General features: G+C 39.7%; 3 protein-coding genes across 13 annotated transcripts in view; 1 reads left to right on the forward strand and 2 right to left on the reverse strand.

The window, feature by feature from the left end:
* LOC129188681 (zinc finger matrin-type protein 3-like) lies at positions 1 to 20,056 on the forward strand. 2 transcript variants are annotated; one of them, XM_054789569.1, is made up of 6 exons: positions 1 to 325; positions 6,738 to 7,471; positions 8,137 to 8,273; positions 8,608 to 8,771; positions 9,726 to 9,829; positions 9,974 to 10,120. In XM_054789569.1, the coding sequence occupies exons 1-5, from the start codon at positions 217 to 219 to the stop codon at positions 9,788 to 9,790; spliced, it is 1,209 nt and encodes a 402-aa protein (XP_054645544.1). In that variant the 5' UTR covers positions 1 to 216; the 3' UTR covers positions 9,791 to 9,829; positions 9,974 to 10,120. The 2 variants fall into 2 exon arrangements, with proteins under 2 accessions (XP_054645544.1, XP_054645543.1); XM_054789568.1 differs by having other exon boundaries at positions 4 to 325; positions 8,137 to 8,277; positions 9,974 to 20,056.
* On the reverse strand, positions 14,991 to 17,956 carry LOC129188680 (E3 ubiquitin-protein ligase RNF14-like). Its single transcript, XM_054789567.1, has 7 exons — positions 17,470 to 17,956; positions 17,178 to 17,308; positions 16,403 to 17,101; positions 16,225 to 16,303; positions 15,745 to 15,957; positions 15,478 to 15,650; positions 14,991 to 15,384 (listed from the first exon to the last, which is right to left on the reverse strand). The coding sequence occupies exons 1-7, from the start codon at positions 17,615 to 17,617 to the stop codon at positions 15,244 to 15,246; spliced, it is 1,584 nt and encodes a 527-aa protein (XP_054645542.1). The 5' UTR covers positions 17,618 to 17,956; the 3' UTR covers positions 14,991 to 15,243.
* Positions 18,052 to 20,111, reverse strand: part of LOC129188679 (ankyrin repeat and MYND domain-containing protein 1-like) — a 12,334-nt gene continuing 10,274 nt past the window's right edge. For 8 of the 10 annotated variants that reach the window (XM_054789564.1, XM_054789559.1, XM_054789563.1 and 5 more), the window contains 4 exons: positions 19,749 to 19,850; positions 18,607 to 18,772; positions 18,448 to 18,502; positions 18,052 to 18,365 (listed from right to left, as the gene is read on the reverse strand). In XM_054789564.1, the coding sequence (XP_054645539.1) occupies positions 18,206 to 18,365; positions 18,448 to 18,502; positions 18,607 to 18,772; positions 19,749 to 19,850 (483 nt within the window). In that variant the 3' untranslated portion in view covers positions 18,052 to 18,205. Of the gene's footprint in view, positions 18,366 to 18,447; positions 18,503 to 18,568; positions 18,773 to 19,748; positions 19,851 to 20,111 lie in introns of those variants that run through there. The other 2 variants (XR_008572682.1, XM_054789565.1) reach the window with 2 other exon arrangements.

The following is a 20,111-nucleotide window of genomic DNA, read 5'->3' on the forward strand; positions in this document are numbered from 1 at the left end:
CTCTTTTCTAATCCGACGCTTTCCTTTCTATTAAACGATCACCACAACGATGCGGTGTTTGCCATGTGCTCGCAGAGTGCACCGTTCCTCTCTGGTGTCACTCCTTAGATGGCTGCGACCCCTGCTGTGAACACCGCCGTTTGTGAGCGAGTGGTGGCGGCTGTCATACTGGCCATCCAGCCGCCCAGTTTGTGGAGATAGAACTTGGCTGCTGTGATGGCGCTGCAGCTGAGGAACCGGGATGCAGTGTACTACCAGAGTGCAGACTATCACAGGACTTATACCTCAGCGACTGTTAGCGGCCATTATCTTTCGCCTTTGCCAGGTAAGGAGCCGCTTGACTGACTGCAGGACGTGATAGTGGATGTCAGCAGGGTTTTATGCGCCAGAGATTGCAGAGATGGAGAAAATGAAACGAGATGTGTTGTTTTTTTTATTGTGCAGAGGAAGCTGTATGTTTAAACGGGTTGCTCTGGTACTGCTGCCAAAATGTCAGAGTGCATCATGCCTGCCTTGAAAAATCCCACGTTGTTTCTTTATGGAGAGATGGAGGTATATAATAATAACCCTGGGAGATTCCAGCCTTCATCAGGTGAATTTTAGCAATTTAAGCATACGCATTGGCTTTTTCCCCCCCGCTCTTGGGGGTTGTTGACATGATAAGTGAAAACACTGAGTCTTTGCTCTCCAGGCTTAAGTCAGTACGTGTGATGGTGACATGTAGCAGTCCTATAGTGCAGAAGGTGTTCCTGCATCACAGCCCACAGCCTCACCAGTATGCTGCAGCAAAAAGGATGCCTTGTCACATAACAGCTGTTCAAATAGAAATTGCAATCCCCTCAAAAATAAGAGGCGCTGTCACTCACCCAAATGCCATACAACGAAATGATTAGCGACTTTAACGCCGGTGGATACATCACAGCATATCATAGCAACCCCCAGAGACTGTGCAAACAATTCATGAGTTGCTATCTACTTGTACCTCAACATTCAGACAATCAGGACTTACCTGACTGCTCAGTTGAATCGATCATCAGATGTTATAAATTATCTAATTCCGCTTAATTGGTCTGAAAATGATTATTTATTGACGTATGCTTGTTCATCTATTTATGCCAGTGCCGCAAAGTGACAGATAGAACAATCAAATGCTAGCTCTTCCCCTAGATGGCAGAAGGTACATAATCACTACATTGTACTGTATACATTTGTGCGGGTTACCGTCCTAGACCCTCAGGAAATGGCAAAAAAAATGTGAATAATAGAAGCACCCATATAAGCCCTAAAAATGCCTATTTTTGCTACACTATACTCTATAATATGCCTCTCACAGTTATTTAACGCATTTTAAATTCTGTTTTTCACATTAAGAAACAATTCCAGGCATACAGCATACTGTTTGCCCTCGCTTAGTAACACATTATAATGGGACTGTCTGTGAATGGAGCTTCACGTCCCAACTGCGCACAGTGGATGGCACCGTAACACACCTGGTCTGCCAGAGAATGAGAAGACGTAACAGGAGGGATCAGTGTTGCCAACTTAAGAGATTCAGACTGCTCTGTCTTTTTGCTGTTGTTTTTTAAAGCGGCTAGCGACAAAGCTACAGACTTTTTCTGGTCTTATTGGACACTTCTAGAGAAATCATGAAAGCATGTATTGCTCTTCTCAACGAGCAGATAGGGCTGCTGCTGCTGTGCTGTCACTTATTATAAGTAACAAAACATCCTGTACACAGCCTTTGTACATTATCCAAATGAATTACCCAAAATGCTTCTGAAATGAAAGTAGTCATTCTTGGCTAATTTTGGGTCCCTGAGTATGAAAATGATGTTTAAAAATGGTCATTAGCTCTTGTTTTAAAGATACACCAACCTTGTGGTATAACATATGCCCACAATTGGCAATGAAGGTACTGTAGGCCGCATAATGTTGAATACAGAACCTATATTTACTTCACAAGAAGTGCCTAGTTGAATCTTCATAATCTTGTGACTGTATGCACATAAATGTATGGAGACATATTACATTGTGTATTACTCCCGATACGTTAATATGTAATGAAGAAACTCGCATATCTTTGAAATTTTAGCTAATAAGATTTTTTGATGGTCATATTCTTGTTCAGCAGCCCAAAATTGACCAAGGGTGATATGTTTTATCTCAGAAGCAGAAATGTTTTGAAAATGTACAGACCAAGTGATTCATTAATTTGGATCAATTATTATTCATCCATTCTAAATTAACGTTTTTTTCGTCCATTATTTTGCCATGTTGAATATGAATAAAACATTACCTGAATTGTCATGCCATGTAAATGCTTGACATTGAGATATCAAAGTAGATGTTGTGTACAGTAGATTGTGTGATACAGCAGTACAGTAAGTGTATGGATACATGTTTGGTACTGGCTTTCTCTCTTTTTTTTATTGCTCAGTGATGCAGAAAAAGAAGCGCAGTGGGCATGTGCGTCTCATTGCTCCATAATTGATGGAAACTGTAGAGAAAAAGACACTTGGCCTATTTAGGGATTCTCATTGGAGCCCATGAGATTATGTGGATGGGATTATATGTCTTGATTTCTACCTAAAAAAACAACAGGAAATCTGACAATATATATATACACTGCTAAAAAAAATAACGGGAACGCTCAATTCGCACTCAGTCAAAACGGCCGCACCGTTATTCAAACTGTCCGCTTAGGAAGCAACACAGATTGACAACCAATTTCACATGCTGTTTGAGCAAATGGAATACACAACAGGTGGTGTCTTTTTCCACTTTAATTTGGAGTGTGACTCCAAAACCAGACCTCCATGGTAATACATTTGATTTCAATTGATCATTTTTGTGTGATTTTGTTGTCAGCACATTCAACTATGTAAAGACCAAAGTATTTAATAAGAATATTTCATTAACTCAGATAGAGGATGTGTTATTTTAGTGTTCCCTTTTTTTTGAGCAGTATATACTGTATATATATATACACACATTACACATATAGTGTGTGTGTGTGTGTCTATATACCGGTATATATATGTACATGCATATACATACATACATCTCCACACAATAAGTCGTGTATATATATATATATATATATACTGTACGTTAGATATGTTAGACATGTTAGATATTATCCAGAGCACATTTTGCTTTGGTCAGTATTGAAGTATTTCTGCACACTTTTTGTTGTATATTTTTAATGTGTGATTTCCAGCTCATTTTGTCATCTATTATAACACCTAGAAATGTATTTTCGTTTTCTTGTCTTTAGCGTGTATTTGTACTTGCGCATAAATGTACTTTTTGCTATGACGAAATAGCATTATTTTAGTTTGGCTTAGTTTTAGGGATAATCTGTTTTTATCAAACAATTTTTTTTTTTTTTGTATCATCATCATCTCATCTGTGACTTTATTAGCTCTTGCGTGCTTTCTCCATAACAAAATGCAGTAGAATCGTCTGAAAATAATACTAGCTTTAGGTCTTTTGTGACTTTACAGATGTCATTAATATATAGGTTGAACAGTTTTGGTCCCAGTATAGACCCATGGGGTACACCGCTACATACATTTAAGCAAGCAGATGTATATTTTCCTAGCTTGACATATGCTTCCTGTTTGCTAAGTAGCTTTTGACCTAGTTAAATACTAACCCTCTGATTCCATACCATTCTAGTTTGTTAATTATTACAATATTTCGATTAATAGTATTGAATGCTTTTGTTAAATCCATAAATACTGTGGCTGCCTTCTGCGGTCTGTAGCATTGGTAATTTCCTTTGTTATTTTAATTAATGTCATGGAAGTTGAAATGTTAGCTCTATATCCGTATTAGCTGTCTGCAATTAGTTAATTCTTATTTAGTGTGTAACTGACTTGTTGTTGAATAGCTTTTCAATTATTTTGGAAACTTGTGGTAATAAAGAAACTGGTCGGTAGTTTGTAAATTGGTGTTTGTCTCCAGTTTTGCAGATTCTTTAGCAATTTTCATTTAGTTTGGAAATGTACCTGTTTGAAATGATAAATTGCTGATGTACGTCATGGTGCAAGTGCCTCCTGTATAATATTTCTGTGTATTTTATTGTCCGATTAGCAAGAATAATGATGTGACACTTTACACAGGCTGTAGAAAGTCATGCTGCTGACATGATCCACCTCAGAGTGCACTCAGACAGTAGGCGGGGCTTGAGACGCTCACAGCAGCCTCATCTTAGGCTTCTGCCTTGTATTTTGATCAGTAAATGTGCAAATTCAGTTATGTTTAGAATGTTTAAAACGATTGGAATCATACAGAAAATAGCTTTAAAATACAGTTCAGTGGACAAATATTCATATTCTTATTTGTTATTATTCGTTGTATTTTTCATCATGACAGGTGAGGCAGAGGACAACACTGACTGCACATTGCCTTTTGTCTGAGGTCAGCTGGCATAGGCTCCAGCTCACTTGTGACCCTATTGAGGACAATTATAATCTATAGAAAATTAATGAATGGATGGAAAACAGTGAGGGTGTGTCCAGATTTTAACAGGAGAAAACAATGCTAATGTTTTCAGATTGTGCATATAAATATCTTTAGCTTTTATAAATATCTTGCTTTTATGAGTATGTACAGTAAGTGCTCATCAATCAGTCATGTATTGCATTGCTTCATAAATCTTTACAAGCAGGGGTGTTTCTGCATTTCCAAGAGCTCACATGTCAGTCATTGCTCGTATTTAAAGATGGACGAAATTACATCTCTTTAAAAGTTAAGCCACTAACCCCCTCGGTGTCTGGCTGCTGTAGGTCATAAATTGTGTCCATGAAGGAGAAAGGGAGGTCAGCTTCTTTTTAAAACCAGCCTTTGCATTGTGTGCAATTATTTATTCCTCTTATACACTTCATTCATTTTTGATGCTGCATATAAGCGGCTGTGATGACAAAACACCAAGATGATAAGTATTATGTCTGAATATATAGCTTTTACTTTTCTATGATGACATCACATTGAGATGTATTCAGGATTTATTGCGTTTTGTACCTAATTAATCAATAATTGAATTATTAATCATAATTAATCTCCATCTTTGGTTTTGGCCTAAATGTTACTGCAGCCTGGAGGCTGTTGAATTGGGTAGAAATAGTACAAATGTTTTGATGCAAAATGAGAAATGCTTCTATTCATGCAAGCAACACATCCTAAACCATTCAGTCAGGTTACAATTGACAGTACTCCTGAGTGGTAAGGTCCAGCATAGCTTTCTCCTGAGGTCAGACTGGCCAGGTGACTGTCTGGGCCCATACACTGACACTGAGCAGCGTCGGAAACACAAACAGCCCAGTGTGTTATTTTGGGTCCATGAAATGCTGCCATTGGGCACCCAGTAGGATTCCAGATGAAAGCTATGACACAGCTGTTGGCCTATTACTGACCCCACAATGGCACAGACACACAATGTGTCACTGAAAGAGTGTACAAATGCACCAAACACGTCTTTTTTGCATTTTCTGTCACTATCGCTCTCCAGCACACGTACACAACCTATTTGTATAATACCCAACTTCAGCCTGTCATCTCCTTTCGATGCCGGAGGGTTTTATTGTCACTGTGTGTGTGAGTGTGCATCTGTGTGTAATGGCCCGTGTGCTCGACTGCACCGCTGCTGGCTCATCCTAATCTTTCCAATCCTCATTTGAGTGTGAAGCTTCTCTGTCCGGGAGTGTGTGCCCACGTCTTCATATGCCTACTGCCTTGGGGCTTTCTTCATACTCTATATGTTTTCGCCTAATGCACAATATACACTGGTCTGATGTCAGGTTGATTAGATTAATGTAAAAATGTTAGAATAGCTGAAGTATTCACTGTTACTAAACCCAAACTTACATGTCACATTTTTCATTTTTAAAATATTATAGCCTAGTCACATGGTGATGGAGCTCTTTATACTGCATGTACAGTACCAGGGGTGTCCAGTGAGATTTTTATTGCCCCTCTGCATAGTCTTAATAAAATTCTGATCAAATTAATTCATTGAGACATAACTATTAGATATGACATTAATTTGCACCTTCTCTTTCCCTCATCACTGTATAAGTTATCTAGCCATTGCTACACATTCTCTATTTTTTTCTCTTAATTAGAAAATGGTGACTAAACTAAAGTGACAAAATGCCTGCATAGAATTACATTATCATGAGAGATTAATAAAGTGAGCTGAGAGAAACATCTGCAACAACTTAAAACAATTTTTGTGTTAAGTTTACTCATTGCCTCCGACACCTTCACAGTGCCCGCCACATCACTATTTCAGAAGCAGTGGGTTAAGGACTTATGTTGTGTTGCAGTTACAAGTTACATTTATTTATTTGTATTCACCAGGAGTTAAGTGTTAGAGTTGCGTTAGCTGGACATAAAGTCTCCTGTTTTACACTCATTTGCACATAAAGGCCGTTCATTGTTATCTACTGCCTCACTCATATCACATGCTGCTAATTGGTGAACAGTCACCACCATCCATCCATCTCCTATGCCGCTTATCCTCACTAGGGTCGCGGGTATGCTGGAGCCCATCCCAGCTGACTTCGGGCGAAAGGTGGGGTACACCCTGAACTGGTCAACAGTCACCACAATGTGGTCAATTGCCACAACAGTGTGTGCAACATTCTTCTCTCTGTATTTTTTTTACAACAAATAATTGGTATCAAATTCATGTGAATATATTTTTTAAGTACATATTCTCCTTTGTCCAGGTCCAGAGGCCATGTTGAAGCCTGCCCTCAGTCTCTTTAGCCATCCACAGCAGCCTTTTCAACACATGGACTCTGTGCACCAGCTGGGACCTCCACCAATGGTGCCTACACAGACACTCTGCCCACCACCAGTCGGCCCGACTCCAGCAATTGGACCCCCAAATATGGGTCCTACCCAGACTTTAGGCCCCCCTCCCATCACCACTACTCACACCTTGAGGCCTCCTACCATTGCTCCTACACACACCCTAGGGCCACCTCCAGTGGTTCCTGCTCAGCCACTGGGGCCTCCTTCTATGATGCACACCTTGGGTCCTCCGTGTCTGGGCTGCTCACAAGCAGTGGTGCCTCCTTGCTTAGACCTACCACAACCACTGGGGCCTCCACCTCTGAACCGTGCACATGCATTGGTGACCCCGGTGCCTCCTGGAGCGAACAGATTCCCCCTGCCACCCAGCCCCCTGTCCGCTCCCCTTACCCCAAGCCCAGAACCCACACAACTGCACCCAAGGTCTGGACCTCCCCTAATTTCATCCCAAGTGTGCGGCCTTATTCCATGCACTCCTGCGGATCAGGCAGCCTCAGCCAGCGAGCAGCCCCAGGATGAGGGCTCTCCTCTGAGTGGGGAAGAACAGGAGGACTCTTTGGGCCTGGAAGAACTTTGTAAACCATTGTATTGTAAACTTTGCAATGTTACTCTCAACTCAGCTCAGCAGGCACAGGCTCACTACCAGGTTAGCTGATGAAAGCCATTCAATGCATATAAGACTTGCACTCAAAACATGAAAAAATAGGGGCAATCCTCCCCTCAAATGTTTTGATGAAGACTAAAATATGGGAATTTACGGGGAATTATTTAAATGGGAGAGAGACAGGAAAGACACGCAAAATACAGTAGTTTCTCAGGGAACATGGGAGTTTTGACAGGTGTGAAAATCAGGGAAATTTTCCGGAAAAGAAAGAAAATTCTACCCCAAATTTTTTAATGGTTAAAATATGACAAATTTATGGGAAACTAAATGGGAGGGCAACAAGTGCAAAATATGTTTTTTTCCTGGGCAAAACGGGAGAGTTGACAGGTATGAAAATTAAGGAAATTTTGTGGAAAATAAGGGAAATTCTCCCCCCCAAATTTTTTAATGAATGCTGAAATCCGGCAAAATTGGAGGGTTGACAAGTATGACTTAAAAGGATTCAGCCCTCATTATGAATTTATTTGCAAAGTTTCTAAACTTGTAGCCGTTTGCAATAATAAATTCATTTAAATAGCCCAACACTATCACTATTTTTGAAATTGGCCATCGAGTGAATGTACATTTTGAAAATGAATGAGGGTCGAATCATTTTGAGGGCAGTTATAGATCTCTTGCGTACAATACTGCTTTTTCCTTCTTTCCAGGGAAAGAACCACAGTAAAAAGTTGCGAAATTTCTACGCTGGCAGCCAACAGCCTCCAGCCATCAGAATCCCTGAAGTGCTCGAGGTCTCTGGCCAGACAAACCTCATCTCAGGATCCAACAACAGTGATACCGCAAGGCAGGTAAGCACAGGAACAACCTAATGAGTGACCTACTTTCAATGGAGGGAGAGGGTTGTGTGTGCTGCTGAAGTAGACAAGTCTGCCAACAGAAGTTAGATTTCTCTGAGGAGGCGGTACGGTAATAACACTGTCAGGTTGTCAGTGTGCTTCATTTGGACCTTATACAATACCTGCCAGGACTCATTCTATGAATAGCACTTACTGCAGCACGACAGCATTGAGAACCTTTCGAATAGTCGGTCTTCTTAAATATCTGCTGCTCTTGTTGCTGATTTTCTTTTTAATGCCTCTGACAGAACAACACTGTACTGCTTTATCCTGTGTCTGCAGGCTCTGTATAAAGGGCCCACTCGGGTCATTTTGGCCACAGAGAATGATTATTGTAAGCTGTGTGATGCCTCCTTCAGCTCACTGTCAGTCGCACAGGCTCACTACCAAGGCAAGAACCACGCAAAGAAACTGCGGCTGGCCGAGGCTCAGCAGAACAACAACATGTACGTTGACACTGTGCTGTTTTGCTTATAATAAACAATAACTTGTGCATGTTTACTCCAAGGACATGTTTATTGGGCTTGCATTGAGGCGCTGACTGAACGTGCAAAGCATTTGCTAGGAGTGACAAGCAAAGAAAATGCAGCGCTCTGACTGGCTGACAGATTTTCACTCCACCTTTGCTCAGATTGCTGTTGCTCAGAGACTGGACTCAAAACAGAAATGCAACAAAATGGAAAAATGCATACATGTTGGCAGGTCTGCATTTAGCTACAACGGAGGTGTCCAAAGTGTGGTCCGAGGGCCATTTGCAGCACGTGGCTGTTTTTTTATTGGCCCAGGGCAAAGTCTAAAAATATAATTTAACAAGAAAAAAAATCTGCATTAATTTGACAAGAATATGGTCAAAATATTCAGAGGAAAAAAAATATCTAATGAGTCCTAATTTTATAAGAATAATGTCATCATATTGTGAGGTAAAATAACGTCATTTTAGTAGCGTAAAGTTGAAATATGAAAGAAAAAACACTTTTTTAATGTTAATATTATGAGAAACAAAACAACAAATAAAGTTGCAATTTTTGGAAAATTAGGCTGTGGAACAGTTATAATGATACAAGAATAAAATCAAAATATTGTGGGAATAAAGTCATAATTACGAGAAGGTTGAAATCATTGAAAAGAGAAAAAAACAGCCCAACAACAGAAATGGAAAAAAATGCTGTAATTTTACGAGAATAAAGTCAAAATATTAAAGAGAAAAAAGTTTAGAGAAAAAAAAAAGAAAAAGAAAATTTTATGAGAATAAACACAGATAATAACGCAATAATCATTTTTCAGTATGTGGCCCTCGGTGGAGACACCCCGATCTACAACTTCTAATAATTACACTTTAATATGCATCTTATGTTGATGTGATCACTGAAACACTATGTAGTAAAGATACTTTGTTTCAGGGACGGGAGTAGTGAACTTACCCCAAGAAGGAACAGGAAAGACGGCAGCGAGTATAGACTGGTAAAAAATCGTCGTAGCCCTCAGCTTCTTACCTCCTTGCAAGGTAAAAGCTCACTACTGCCTTTAGCCCTTACACAGTAATATGTTTATTGTTTTTCATTCCATTAGTTCATGCCAACAATAACACAAATGTAACTTGATACCTCAAGTAGACCTCCACCTTTCACTCCTTCTGTATTTTATCCAGGGCCATACTACAACCCAAGACCAAGGCAGCGAATCCCCAGGGATCTAGCTATGTGTGTGACCCCCAGTGGACAGTTCTACTGCTCCATGTGCAACTGCGGAGCAGAACAGGAAACAGACTTCAGACAGCATCTAGAAAGCAAGCAACACAAAGCTAAAGTGTCTGAGTTAAGGTATCGAAACGAGATGGAGAACTTGGGCTACAGCTAAGAGTGCAGAAAACAAATGGGACAAAGAAGGATGGAGGGAGAGCACAAGACCAAAGTGGTAGATGGGGGCATTTTTCCTAAGGGATTAGTATTAAAATGCTGTTGCAGTTTGTATGAAAAACCATATTAGATACAAAATGTTAGTTCTGCCAAGAAAATTTAAAAACTAAATTATTCAAGAGAGAAATATATTTCTGATCCACTTGGTTTTTGTTTTTTTTAATTCTAACTCAGGATATACAGTAGGTACATAAAAGGTTGTTCAGCCTTTGCACCAGATGTTAGGAGAGACACACAAAAACGTGCAGAGGTGTGGGTCACTTAGAAAAAAAGGTTTCATAAGACAAAACAGATTGTGGTTTTCTTGTGTACAAGTCAGATCAAAGATAAAGCACAACCAATATCATGTGGGAGAAACATGAATGAAACATGTGACATGAATCTGTTGGCCTTAGCTGACACTCAGCAGTTCTTTGTATCAGACTTAATGCGGCATCTTGGCTGGCCTTGCTTGTGCCTTTTTTAGAGAAATGGCTTAAGAGTAATCTTCTGGAAATGTACCGTAGTTATAATTTAACTGATTTTTCTATATTCTTGGTCAGTTCTGTATAAAACCGTGTTTAAAGTCAATGATATCAAATTGTATCAAGCTATAGACCGTATTTAAAACCATATACAGTACATGCATTGTGTTAAATAGTAGGTTCATGAGCTATTACACTGTAAATATGTATTTATTATAAGGACAAACGTGTCTACTCATCAGTACTAATCACATTAGTGAATTTAGATGGAAATCACACAAGGAAGTGGTAAAAGCTGTCTGTGGGGCACCCAGAATTGGTCCGCCACCTACTTTTGGGTTCTGATATATGTAGAGAGCATTCCTCTAATAAACATTGATAGTTTTTATTGTCAGAAGTTTACATGCATTTATCATGGACATGTATGCCATATTAATTTTGGACCCTTAATATGCTTTAGTTTTTTTTTTTTTTTTAATTAAATATGCTTTAGCAAGTTCAATCACACACAGACACTTTTTGTAGCACTCAACAAGCTCCTGGCATAATTCTGGCTGGATAGTTGACCAGTCTTCTTGGCAGAGTTCATTTAAATTGGTTGGTTTCCTGGGCTGGAGATGACTTTTAAGACAAATGTTCAATAGGATTGAGGTTAGGCCTTTGGTAAGGTAATTTCTAGAGGCTTAATGTTAGTCTGCTTCATTAATTCCAAAGCAGTTTTGAGGACTTCTAAGATTTAGGCAAATGCATGTATACATTTGAACACCTACGTGTAAATTTGACCCTGTGTAAATTAGAGGAAATTATTAAAGATGTACCTTGTACAATGATTACATCCTGGAAAAAGATTTAAAATACAGTGGAACTTCGGTTTTGGTCATTAATTTGCATCAAAAAGTCTGAAAAAAACTTACAAAAACCTGCATGGAAAATAATGTTAAAAAATAAATGAATCAGTTCAAAACACCCAAAGATATGAGTCAAGAATACATTTTATAGAGAATAATTAGTTTTACATGCGGAAAACAATGTGAAATAATTATGACAAATAGATGGAACTAATTGTTGATGCACACTTGTTGTACATCCTGGTAAGACTGAATTGTTCAATAGTCTCTCACATTCTTTTATCTAATACTGGGTCGTAGGTTTGCTCTTGATTTCGCGGAACAATACAGCATAGGAGAAATGCACTTGTTTGTTACCAGATACCAAAACCAAAACAAAATTTTAGCAAATCGTACAATAACTGGAGTGTACGAAAACCAAGGTTTGGATGTAAATCATTAAGGAGCCAAAATCAATAGAACTTTGCAATGATGAGCATATGTAAACTGGGTTGTTTTTTTACTAATTAATAAGTGTCAAAACATTCATACAGTGTGGAACCTTTCTCAAGGCCAGTTAAAGGATTTAAACCTGAGCCCAAACCAAAGTCCTTCCTGCAGGGCTGACCCCATCATCAATGAAGTACCCCGTGTTGTAAATATTAGCCATTGCCAATGGAAACTAACTGCTGGAGTTGCAATAGCTGGGGGGATGTTTTTATCATGCTCTCATTCACAGGGCATGAATACACACTCAAAATAAGGGAATATAGTAAGGACAAAGAAGCTGCGTGGAGTGGGGGTTATGAGACAAGAAACTCCCGAGTTGTTTTTTTACTCAGTAAGAGGTCAATAAGCATGGGCACTTCTAGGAATAATAGGCTTAGTCTTACGTGAAATCACTGGTAGTAGCATGTCAGAGCATTGACAGTCTTTGCAGCCTACAGGACAGAGCTTCGTGAAAAAGGCCACAGCTGTTGTTCTCGATAGTTTTGAGAAAACTTGACATTGCATGAGGCCACAAGATGACTTGCAAAATTACACGGTAATTGATTGCATCTTTTGCATGAGCTTGAAAAAGTATTTTTGGGGAATGCCCTGTTCATTTTGCTAATTTGAAATCAAATAGCTGGATACTACTAAAAACATAATTAGAAGAAAAAAACTTGTCTGTATTGATTAACATGATTTGTTGTGAACAAGCTATTGTGGAATACTACTACTACTACTACTACTACTACTAATAATAATAGTAAGATAAGATGAAGTCACAAAACCCTTGCAGCTGTTGAAGGCATATGCTAAATTATTGTAATCATCAGTGTTAATAGCTCACTAGTAGGCTCTGTAATTCCCTATTGTGCACTGAAATAAGCTATACCTGTCAGGTTCTCGGTGTGGTTAGGACCCCAGATGCAGAGGCTTAGAGTTCGTGTGGTCATTCAGGATTTTTAATGACAAAAAGTGCAAGAGAGAGTAGATCCAAAAACAGAAAACGATGGTGTTGTGGCAAAAATAGAGACAAAAGGCAAATGAAAGTTACACCATGAAGAAAAGTACAAACACTGGAGTTAGCTGGACGGCAGGGAGGCGGCAGGTCCAAATGGGCATGGAACAACGACTGGTAGCAGAAGCACTCGGGTGTGTTGCCAGCAGAGGCGAAACAATGAACCAGCGGCTGCCAGCTGTGGGTAGTCTGCTTAAATGAGTATTGGGTAATTAGCCACAGGTGTGCCCAGCGTCCCCGCCTCCAGCCCGCTTAAGGTGTAACTGCAACCATAAAGGAAAAACAAGCCAGAAGAAGGCAGGTACCACGCAGTGACAACCACAACAAATGGTAGTCACTAGCACATTGTGACAATACCGGTATAAATAAGGTACTGTTTTCTTATTAGACACTTATTTATTTTCAGGTTAATTCCCAAAAAACATCCTATTTTGTACATACATTTAAATGGTCTATAATGAACTACAATATAAAGCCCAGTATGATGGAGATTGACATGTGCTGGGGCATTAGAATTGTCACAATGCTGTTGTCCATAAAGAAATATGCCACTAAATGCAAATTTGTTTTTGTACTTTTGTACCGAGAATCATCTGCACTGACGTTTGCATAATTAATGTGTATTTGCAGGTTTGCATTTTTTGTATTCATCACCTCTGACTAGACTGGTCGATCAATTGGATGGGTGGGGGGGAGACACCTCACAAAATTCACCTATTTCAGAAGCTTCAATAAAAAAGCCTTGAGTCAGCACCTCACCATCTGAAAATCTGCAGTATGTACATAACTATACTGCCAAATACCACTTCAGATTCACCAGCATTCTCAACAGCAGCATTACTTTGTCAGCTTTGCTGTCAGAGACGCCAACATTACTCCAGCCACACTTCATTTGCTTGAATGAACCCAACAGTACATGCTGTAATCATGCATTAACGCAGGGGTCGGGAACCTTTTTGGATAAGAGAGCACTGAAAGCCACATATTTTTAAAATGCATTTCTGTGAGAGCCATAGCATATTTTTTAACATTGAATACAACTGAATGTGTGCATTTTTAAACAAGACCAACAATTTTCTATCCATCCATCTACCGCTTATCCGAGGTCGGGTCGTGGGGGCAGCAGCATTAGCAGGGAAGCCCAGACGTCCCTCTACCCAGCCACTTCGTCCTGCTCCTCCGGCGAATACTGTAATAGCACAAACCTCACTATACTTTAGAGCAGTGAGTTCACAATTTGGACACCGCTGGTACACGCAATAGTACTACTAATGGTGATAGACGTTTTAAGAAATACTTAAAAGTAGTTAACAGTTTCTGTACAGGAACAGTAAAGTCATTTTGATTAACTTATCCTGTTCTCTCCCAACAATCTACATCTGGGGTGTCTGAAGTGCGAGCTCGTTTTTTATTGGACCTCGGCTATTCCGAAAATGTAGTTATCATTAATTAAAAATATATTAATAGATAATCCTCGTCCCTCGCTACATCGTGGTTCGAATATCGCTACCTTGATCTATCGCGGTTTTAAAAAAATGAAAAAATGATCTCTGTGGCATGGTTGACTATGGCCTATTATTACTGTGAAAATATTGAAATACAAGTCATATGTAGTGTTCCGGTCATTGGGCGTCAGAAACGGTACACTGATGAGACATAGATTACATTACCTTAACACTGCATGGTGTCAGCCATGACATGTCCGACAATATAAGAGTGAAAAAAAAAAAACCTCTTTTCCCATTCCACGTGGAAGTGATACATTATTGGCTTCTTACTGTGTCCTTTTCCTCAATCCGTTTCAAACACTAAGTTTAGAACAAATAAACTGGAGGCTAACTAGTTAGCTTGGTAGCTTGCTATATGCTGAGCGGCAGCCATCTGTTATGTCCCTGCAGTGATCCCGTAGCCTGCACAATGTGGTGTAAACAAAGAATAACAGGAATGGAAAGACGACTATAGTGGTGTTATTTCATGTCTACAGGGCTCTAATAACAGTTGAAAAACATTGAGAAAGTCATAAAAAGGTTTTCTATACTTTAACTACAAAAATATTCAGTAACCGCAATAAATGAGGGACGACTGTACAGTACTGGGTTACTACTAATCCCAACAATGTGTCCTTCAGTTACACAATATATTATATGAGCAGCAGTTGGTACTTTATACTACATGAGCAGAAATGATCCACCTGAGACTGTTAGTCATAGGTTGTACTGGTACAGGCTACATTCACTGTCCTGAAAGTGCTTGCTTGCACTTTGGTACGAAAGCCTGGTCAGGCAAGCCCAGCAGAACTGCCGTCTGCACTGGGTGCAGGTCATGATATTGCACCCCATGTTTTTCTGCAACATAAAAGCACAGATGGTTTAAAAATGTTCATTTTTTGGATTATACACCTACAGGGAAGTACAACAAGACAATAAGTAGTACAGTACCTGTATTCTGCAGAAGCAGTAGGGGCAATTTTTACTGTTGAAAGTAATCCAGTCCTCACTTAGGAAGTCCTCTAGAGTGCCACGCAGGCTTTCCCGACCGTACCTGCTCTCTAGCAGGCGCTTCCTTTGTTTACTGCCACTGGCATAGTCATCCCATAGCGCTGTCATACCGTCTGAGACACATAACAAACGTGACAAGTTATGAATACCTATCTAAAAAATCAATATAAGTAAAAAAACTAAATTTTTGTAATTTTTAATACCTACCAATGGATTGGGGTAGGTCTGCATCGCCTTGCTGTGGGTCATTTTTTTTAGGTTTCTTCAGCATCCCTGTTGCCTTGCAGTCATCTGTTCCATGGTAGGTCTTCTTGCAGGAAACACAGAAGGCAAAGCCACAGACAGAGCAGAGCGCCACACTGCTGGCTTTGTCCAGAATGACAGGCGAGGCACAGGCGGTCCGTGGGCAATACATCACATCTGAAGAGCATCCCATGACACAAATAAACTTATGCTACTGGCTTATCTGGTTCTAATCAGCAAAAACAGAGAGATGCGTGTGTATGCGGCCTGCAAGGCTATTATTCTGAAAGATGAACAAATGTGTCTTGCTTTCCTTTTTGTCTGGCTTTGGTATATTTTTTGTAATGCTACCATGCCACATTTTGTATGATGACCATCGGTAGCATAGTGCCAAAAGTCATATGACCTGAATGATCAGTTTGAATATTTTTGGATATAACACACCTGCCATACAGTCCAGAGTAGATTGCAGAAGAAGACGGTCATAGCGGCTGAACAGTTCTTCCCCTACCAGACTCTCCACCTTCCAAACGAAAACAGAAGCAAATGAAAGATGGCCGGATTTAAAACACCAATGATAAATAAGCAGTTACATTTATTTATTTTAAATTTTTAGCTTTACCTGTGCCGGTGTGGGCAATGCTGTGCAGCCTGCCTGAGCACAGGTGACGCCGTGGACATTTCCCTCTGTTATCTGTAGCTTACAGAACTCAGCTAGACAGGGCTGGCAGAAGACATGACCACATTCTTGTATCTGTACACACTCTGAACCGAGGTAGCTCATAAAACACACAGAGCAATCAAAACCTGTGCTTTGAAAAACTTTGTGCCTTTGGGCTGCATCATAAATCAGTATTTCAGCCATGAGAGTTTGCGCTGGAGTTAAGCAGAGACCAGAGACTGGTTGGTTCTGTGTGGTGCTGTCAAACACAGAAGCAGTGTGATTTCCAGCTGCTTCACCAAAACGTTCTTCTTCATTGAATGGGACATAAGAGTCTTCACTAAACTTCCAGGATTCAGGAACTGCAGTCTCTCTCGAGTCTTCCTGACTACTGGCCATCAATTTATCTGAAAGGTGACAACTCTGGCCACCTTTGGATCCTGAAGCCAGGGTTATTTGATTGATTTTCAGGTTTGAGAGTGCAGAAATTGTGTCTTTACTGATGTACGGGGTGCTGTGATCATTGGAAAGTTCCAGCAGAGAACTGATATTCAGGAATCTGAGAGTATCGTCCCTGAGAAACTGTACCCAGGAGAAGATCACCACATCACCTCCAGTAGCTTGATAGAGATCAATGAGGTGAGCCCCCAAAGAAGCAAGCTAGAGAGATGCAGAGAAAAATGGCTGTTGTGATCCCTGTAAACCAATCCACACCCTGATGTGTTCTACTGCTTACCTGTTTGTGTGTCAGCCAGCTACAGCGGAGAATAAAGGAGGGAGGGGAGGAGGAGGGATAATCCTCAGGGAAATCAAAGGTCAGAAGCAGTGGCGGAAGGAACGTTATCTCGTACTGCTTCAGTGTTTCACCTATGAAATAGCAAACAGTCATGGTCCTGTGAAATCTGATTTACTGGCTCTTGTTTTAGTCTGAAGGTTTTGTTCACCAAGACTGATGTCATGAGAGTCAATAGGTCGTACTATTAACCACAAAACGAGACGTAATGTTACCTGGTTCTCATGGTATTTACCTTCCCTTAGTGCCACCATGAAGCCGGAAGGCAGCTCTGTTGACACTCTCGCTTCTCCAGCAGTCTTTAGTCCATGCCGAACAAACTCCTCTGAGCCCAGGATACTGTGGAGAGCAAGCAGCTCGTTTTCTTGTTCCTCCAAGTCCATACCTGCAGTCTAAAGGGCTGAAAATACCATTCACTTCCTCCTCTCTACTGAGCTTTTAGTTCAAAACAATTACTGGCTCGTGTGTTGTTTTGTGCCTGATCAGCTGCCCGTCCCACTGGTGACTCATCAGTATGATGCAAGAAACCAGAAGCCTCAGCAATTCCAGTCAGCAGCACTGCAAGTCATACATTCATGCACTACACTGACTGGCACCATTGACATATATTTATATATGAAATACGAAAATGTCTAATACCAGTCAATCCCTGCAGGATTTCGCAGTGTGACTGCCTAAAATGCCAGATTCCGTGGCAGCTTCTTCACAAAAGTTGCGGCAAAAGTTGCACTGTTTTGAGTTTTTTTTTCCCCTCCGCTTGTGACTGTAGGAATTTGTTATCAACGTTTTAACTCTTCTTTGCAACTTTACCCCTAAAAAGCACAGGATTTCAACAAATTTAACAAAATATACTTTATTTGCATATTAAACTCAAGTGCTCATGGATATCATGAGCCTTTTTTAAGATGCCTGATTTGGCAGCAGTTTTTCCCCAAAAATTGCGAAGAACGTTGCAGTGTTTGATGTCAAGTCTATTCCAGAGTCTCCCGGACACACTCCTCCTTGTGTCCCTTATTCCATGCTTTTAGTTTACAGTACGTTGAGCAGTAAAGAACCTTGTGGCAACGAGTACAGGCAGTTAGTGTCACCGCTGCAGAGCGACCACAATGGTAGCAGAACTTAAATAGTTTCCTGGGAAAAGACTTACGGTTAGAGATGTGCATCATTATATCTTCAATAAATGCGACAATTTGAAAACACATTTCTGTGTTACCTTTGTTTCATTGCCATGGGAGGTTTGTTGTCATTGGCAACAGTTGCACCCTCACCTGTGGGGAGAACATCTGAATGTGGATCATCACACATCATTTTTGGTTTATGACCATCTTAAGAAGAAAACTTTATGAGTGACAAAAAAATATTTTAGACTTACTATTCTGTAAAAGGCGCTTTTCTGTCTCAAATTGCTCCTTCTCTCTCTGAACAGCTGCCTCTCTCAGCAGATCTCCCATGATGCCCAGTAGGTGGCGCCGTGTTTTGAATGTTTCTCTCTCCTCCATATTGAGAGTATGGAAGGGTGTGTTGGCAATACGCAAGTCCTGGACAACAGTATTACACACAACTGTTAACTAATACCAGTTGTAACATAGCTGTAATGTAGGTCAACAAAGCATATGGCAGAAGTTGACATACTCATTATGGGCTTGAATGTCTTAATTTTGAGCCCTTGATTATTTCAAGGGTTCTCTTGCCAGGATTGAACGATTATAGTCTTTTAAATATTGTTGCTGAAAGATCCAGAATGACTTCACTTGACAAGGCCAAGCCTTATTAAATTTCTCAGTTGTGATTGACTGCAGTTATTGTCTCTTTGGCAGCCTACACTTATGTTTTTTTGTTTTTCAATTTTAGGGTTGTCAAATGATTCAAATTTGTAATCAGATTAATCACAGTTTTCAAATTAATTAATCTAGGGTTCCTATGGATTTGACATTTCAAAAGACATTTCTTCCAGACTTCTTCTAGACTAAGTAAATTGATGTGTAACATTACAACTGAAGGATTGTTATATATGTCCAAACAAAGGTACCTTTAGTTGTATCAGGCATTAAAATAAACAAGAAACTGAAGAAACAAGGGTGGTCTAATCATTTTTAGTAGCAGATCATTTGAGTCACACTTTAACTGTGTTAATATGAGGTTGCGTAGTTAAGGTGAAGCTTGCTAAAGGATATTTCACCAAACATTCTTTGCATGTATTGTACATATTTGAGCCTGTATGTATAACAGTGACCCTGTGTAAATTACAATAGAAAAACAAAATAAATGTGAAGTTGTATACACAATTCTTGTTTTTAAAAATGATTGAAGATGTACATCCTATAATCATTTTACCTTGGCAAAGGAATTGTTCAAATAAATAATTACAAATTCAGTTCAAAATGTTGGTAAAAAATTAGGTCTGTCTAAATCAATTAATCCTGAATAATATAAAATGAGTCCACATTGTGTGATTGTTCTCATTAGAAATTATAATCATTTCACAGCCCTAGTAGAATCAAAAATAAGTGTTACCTGGTTAAAAGAGTGGTGTGCATAGTCAACTGCAGTCCCCTTGATATCACCCACCTGAACTGGCATCAATATGTCAGCACCAGCCTTTTCTAACATGTCCAACTAAATCAAAAACACACATCAGAGTACACAGACTACAACAAAATCTGTCATTTTTTTGGTAAAAATTTTTAGTCAATAAAACATTGCAGTGGCATTTCTGGAGTTATAAAAAACACAACAAAGCATTTTAAAAAGATACACTGTACAGAATTGTACAAGTCTGTGTCCGTACAAAAAAATAAATAATCTTGATGAACTAGGATGTGTTTTTTTTAACCTAATCAATATCATGCATTACTTATACACAGCACTTTGTATGGA

The sequence above is a fragment of the Dunckerocampus dactyliophorus genome, chromosome 10 (assembly GCF_027744805.1).
Source record: "Dunckerocampus dactyliophorus isolate RoL2022-P2 chromosome 10, RoL_Ddac_1.1, whole genome shotgun sequence".
Lineage (NCBI taxonomy): Eukaryota > Metazoa > Chordata > Actinopteri > Syngnathiformes > Syngnathidae > Dunckerocampus > Dunckerocampus dactyliophorus.

Coding starts and splice junctions, on each gene's coding strand:
- LOC129188681 (XM_054789568.1), top strand. CDS start 217: ATGGCGCTGCAGCTGAGGAACCGGGATGCAGTGTACTACCAGAGTGCA. Junction 7,472..8,136: donor AGGCACAGGCTCACTACCAG/GTTAGCTGATGA, acceptor CCTTCTTTCCAG/GGAAAGAACCACAGTAAAAA. Junction 9,830..9,973: donor GCTTCTTACCTCCTTGCAAG/GTAAAAGCTCAC, acceptor TATTTTATCCAG/GGCCATACTACAACCCAAGA.
- LOC129188680 (XM_054789567.1), bottom strand. CDS start 17,617: ATGGACTTGGAGGAACAAGAAAACGAGCTGCTTGCTCTCCACAGTATC. Junction 17,309..17,469: donor CATGGTGGCACTAAGGGAAG/GTAAATACCATG, acceptor GCTATTTCATAG/GTGAAACACTGAAGCAGTAC. Junction 15,651..15,744: donor AGACCTACCCCAATCCATTG/GTAGGTATTAAA, acceptor TATGTGTCTCAG/ACGGTATGACAGCGCTATGG.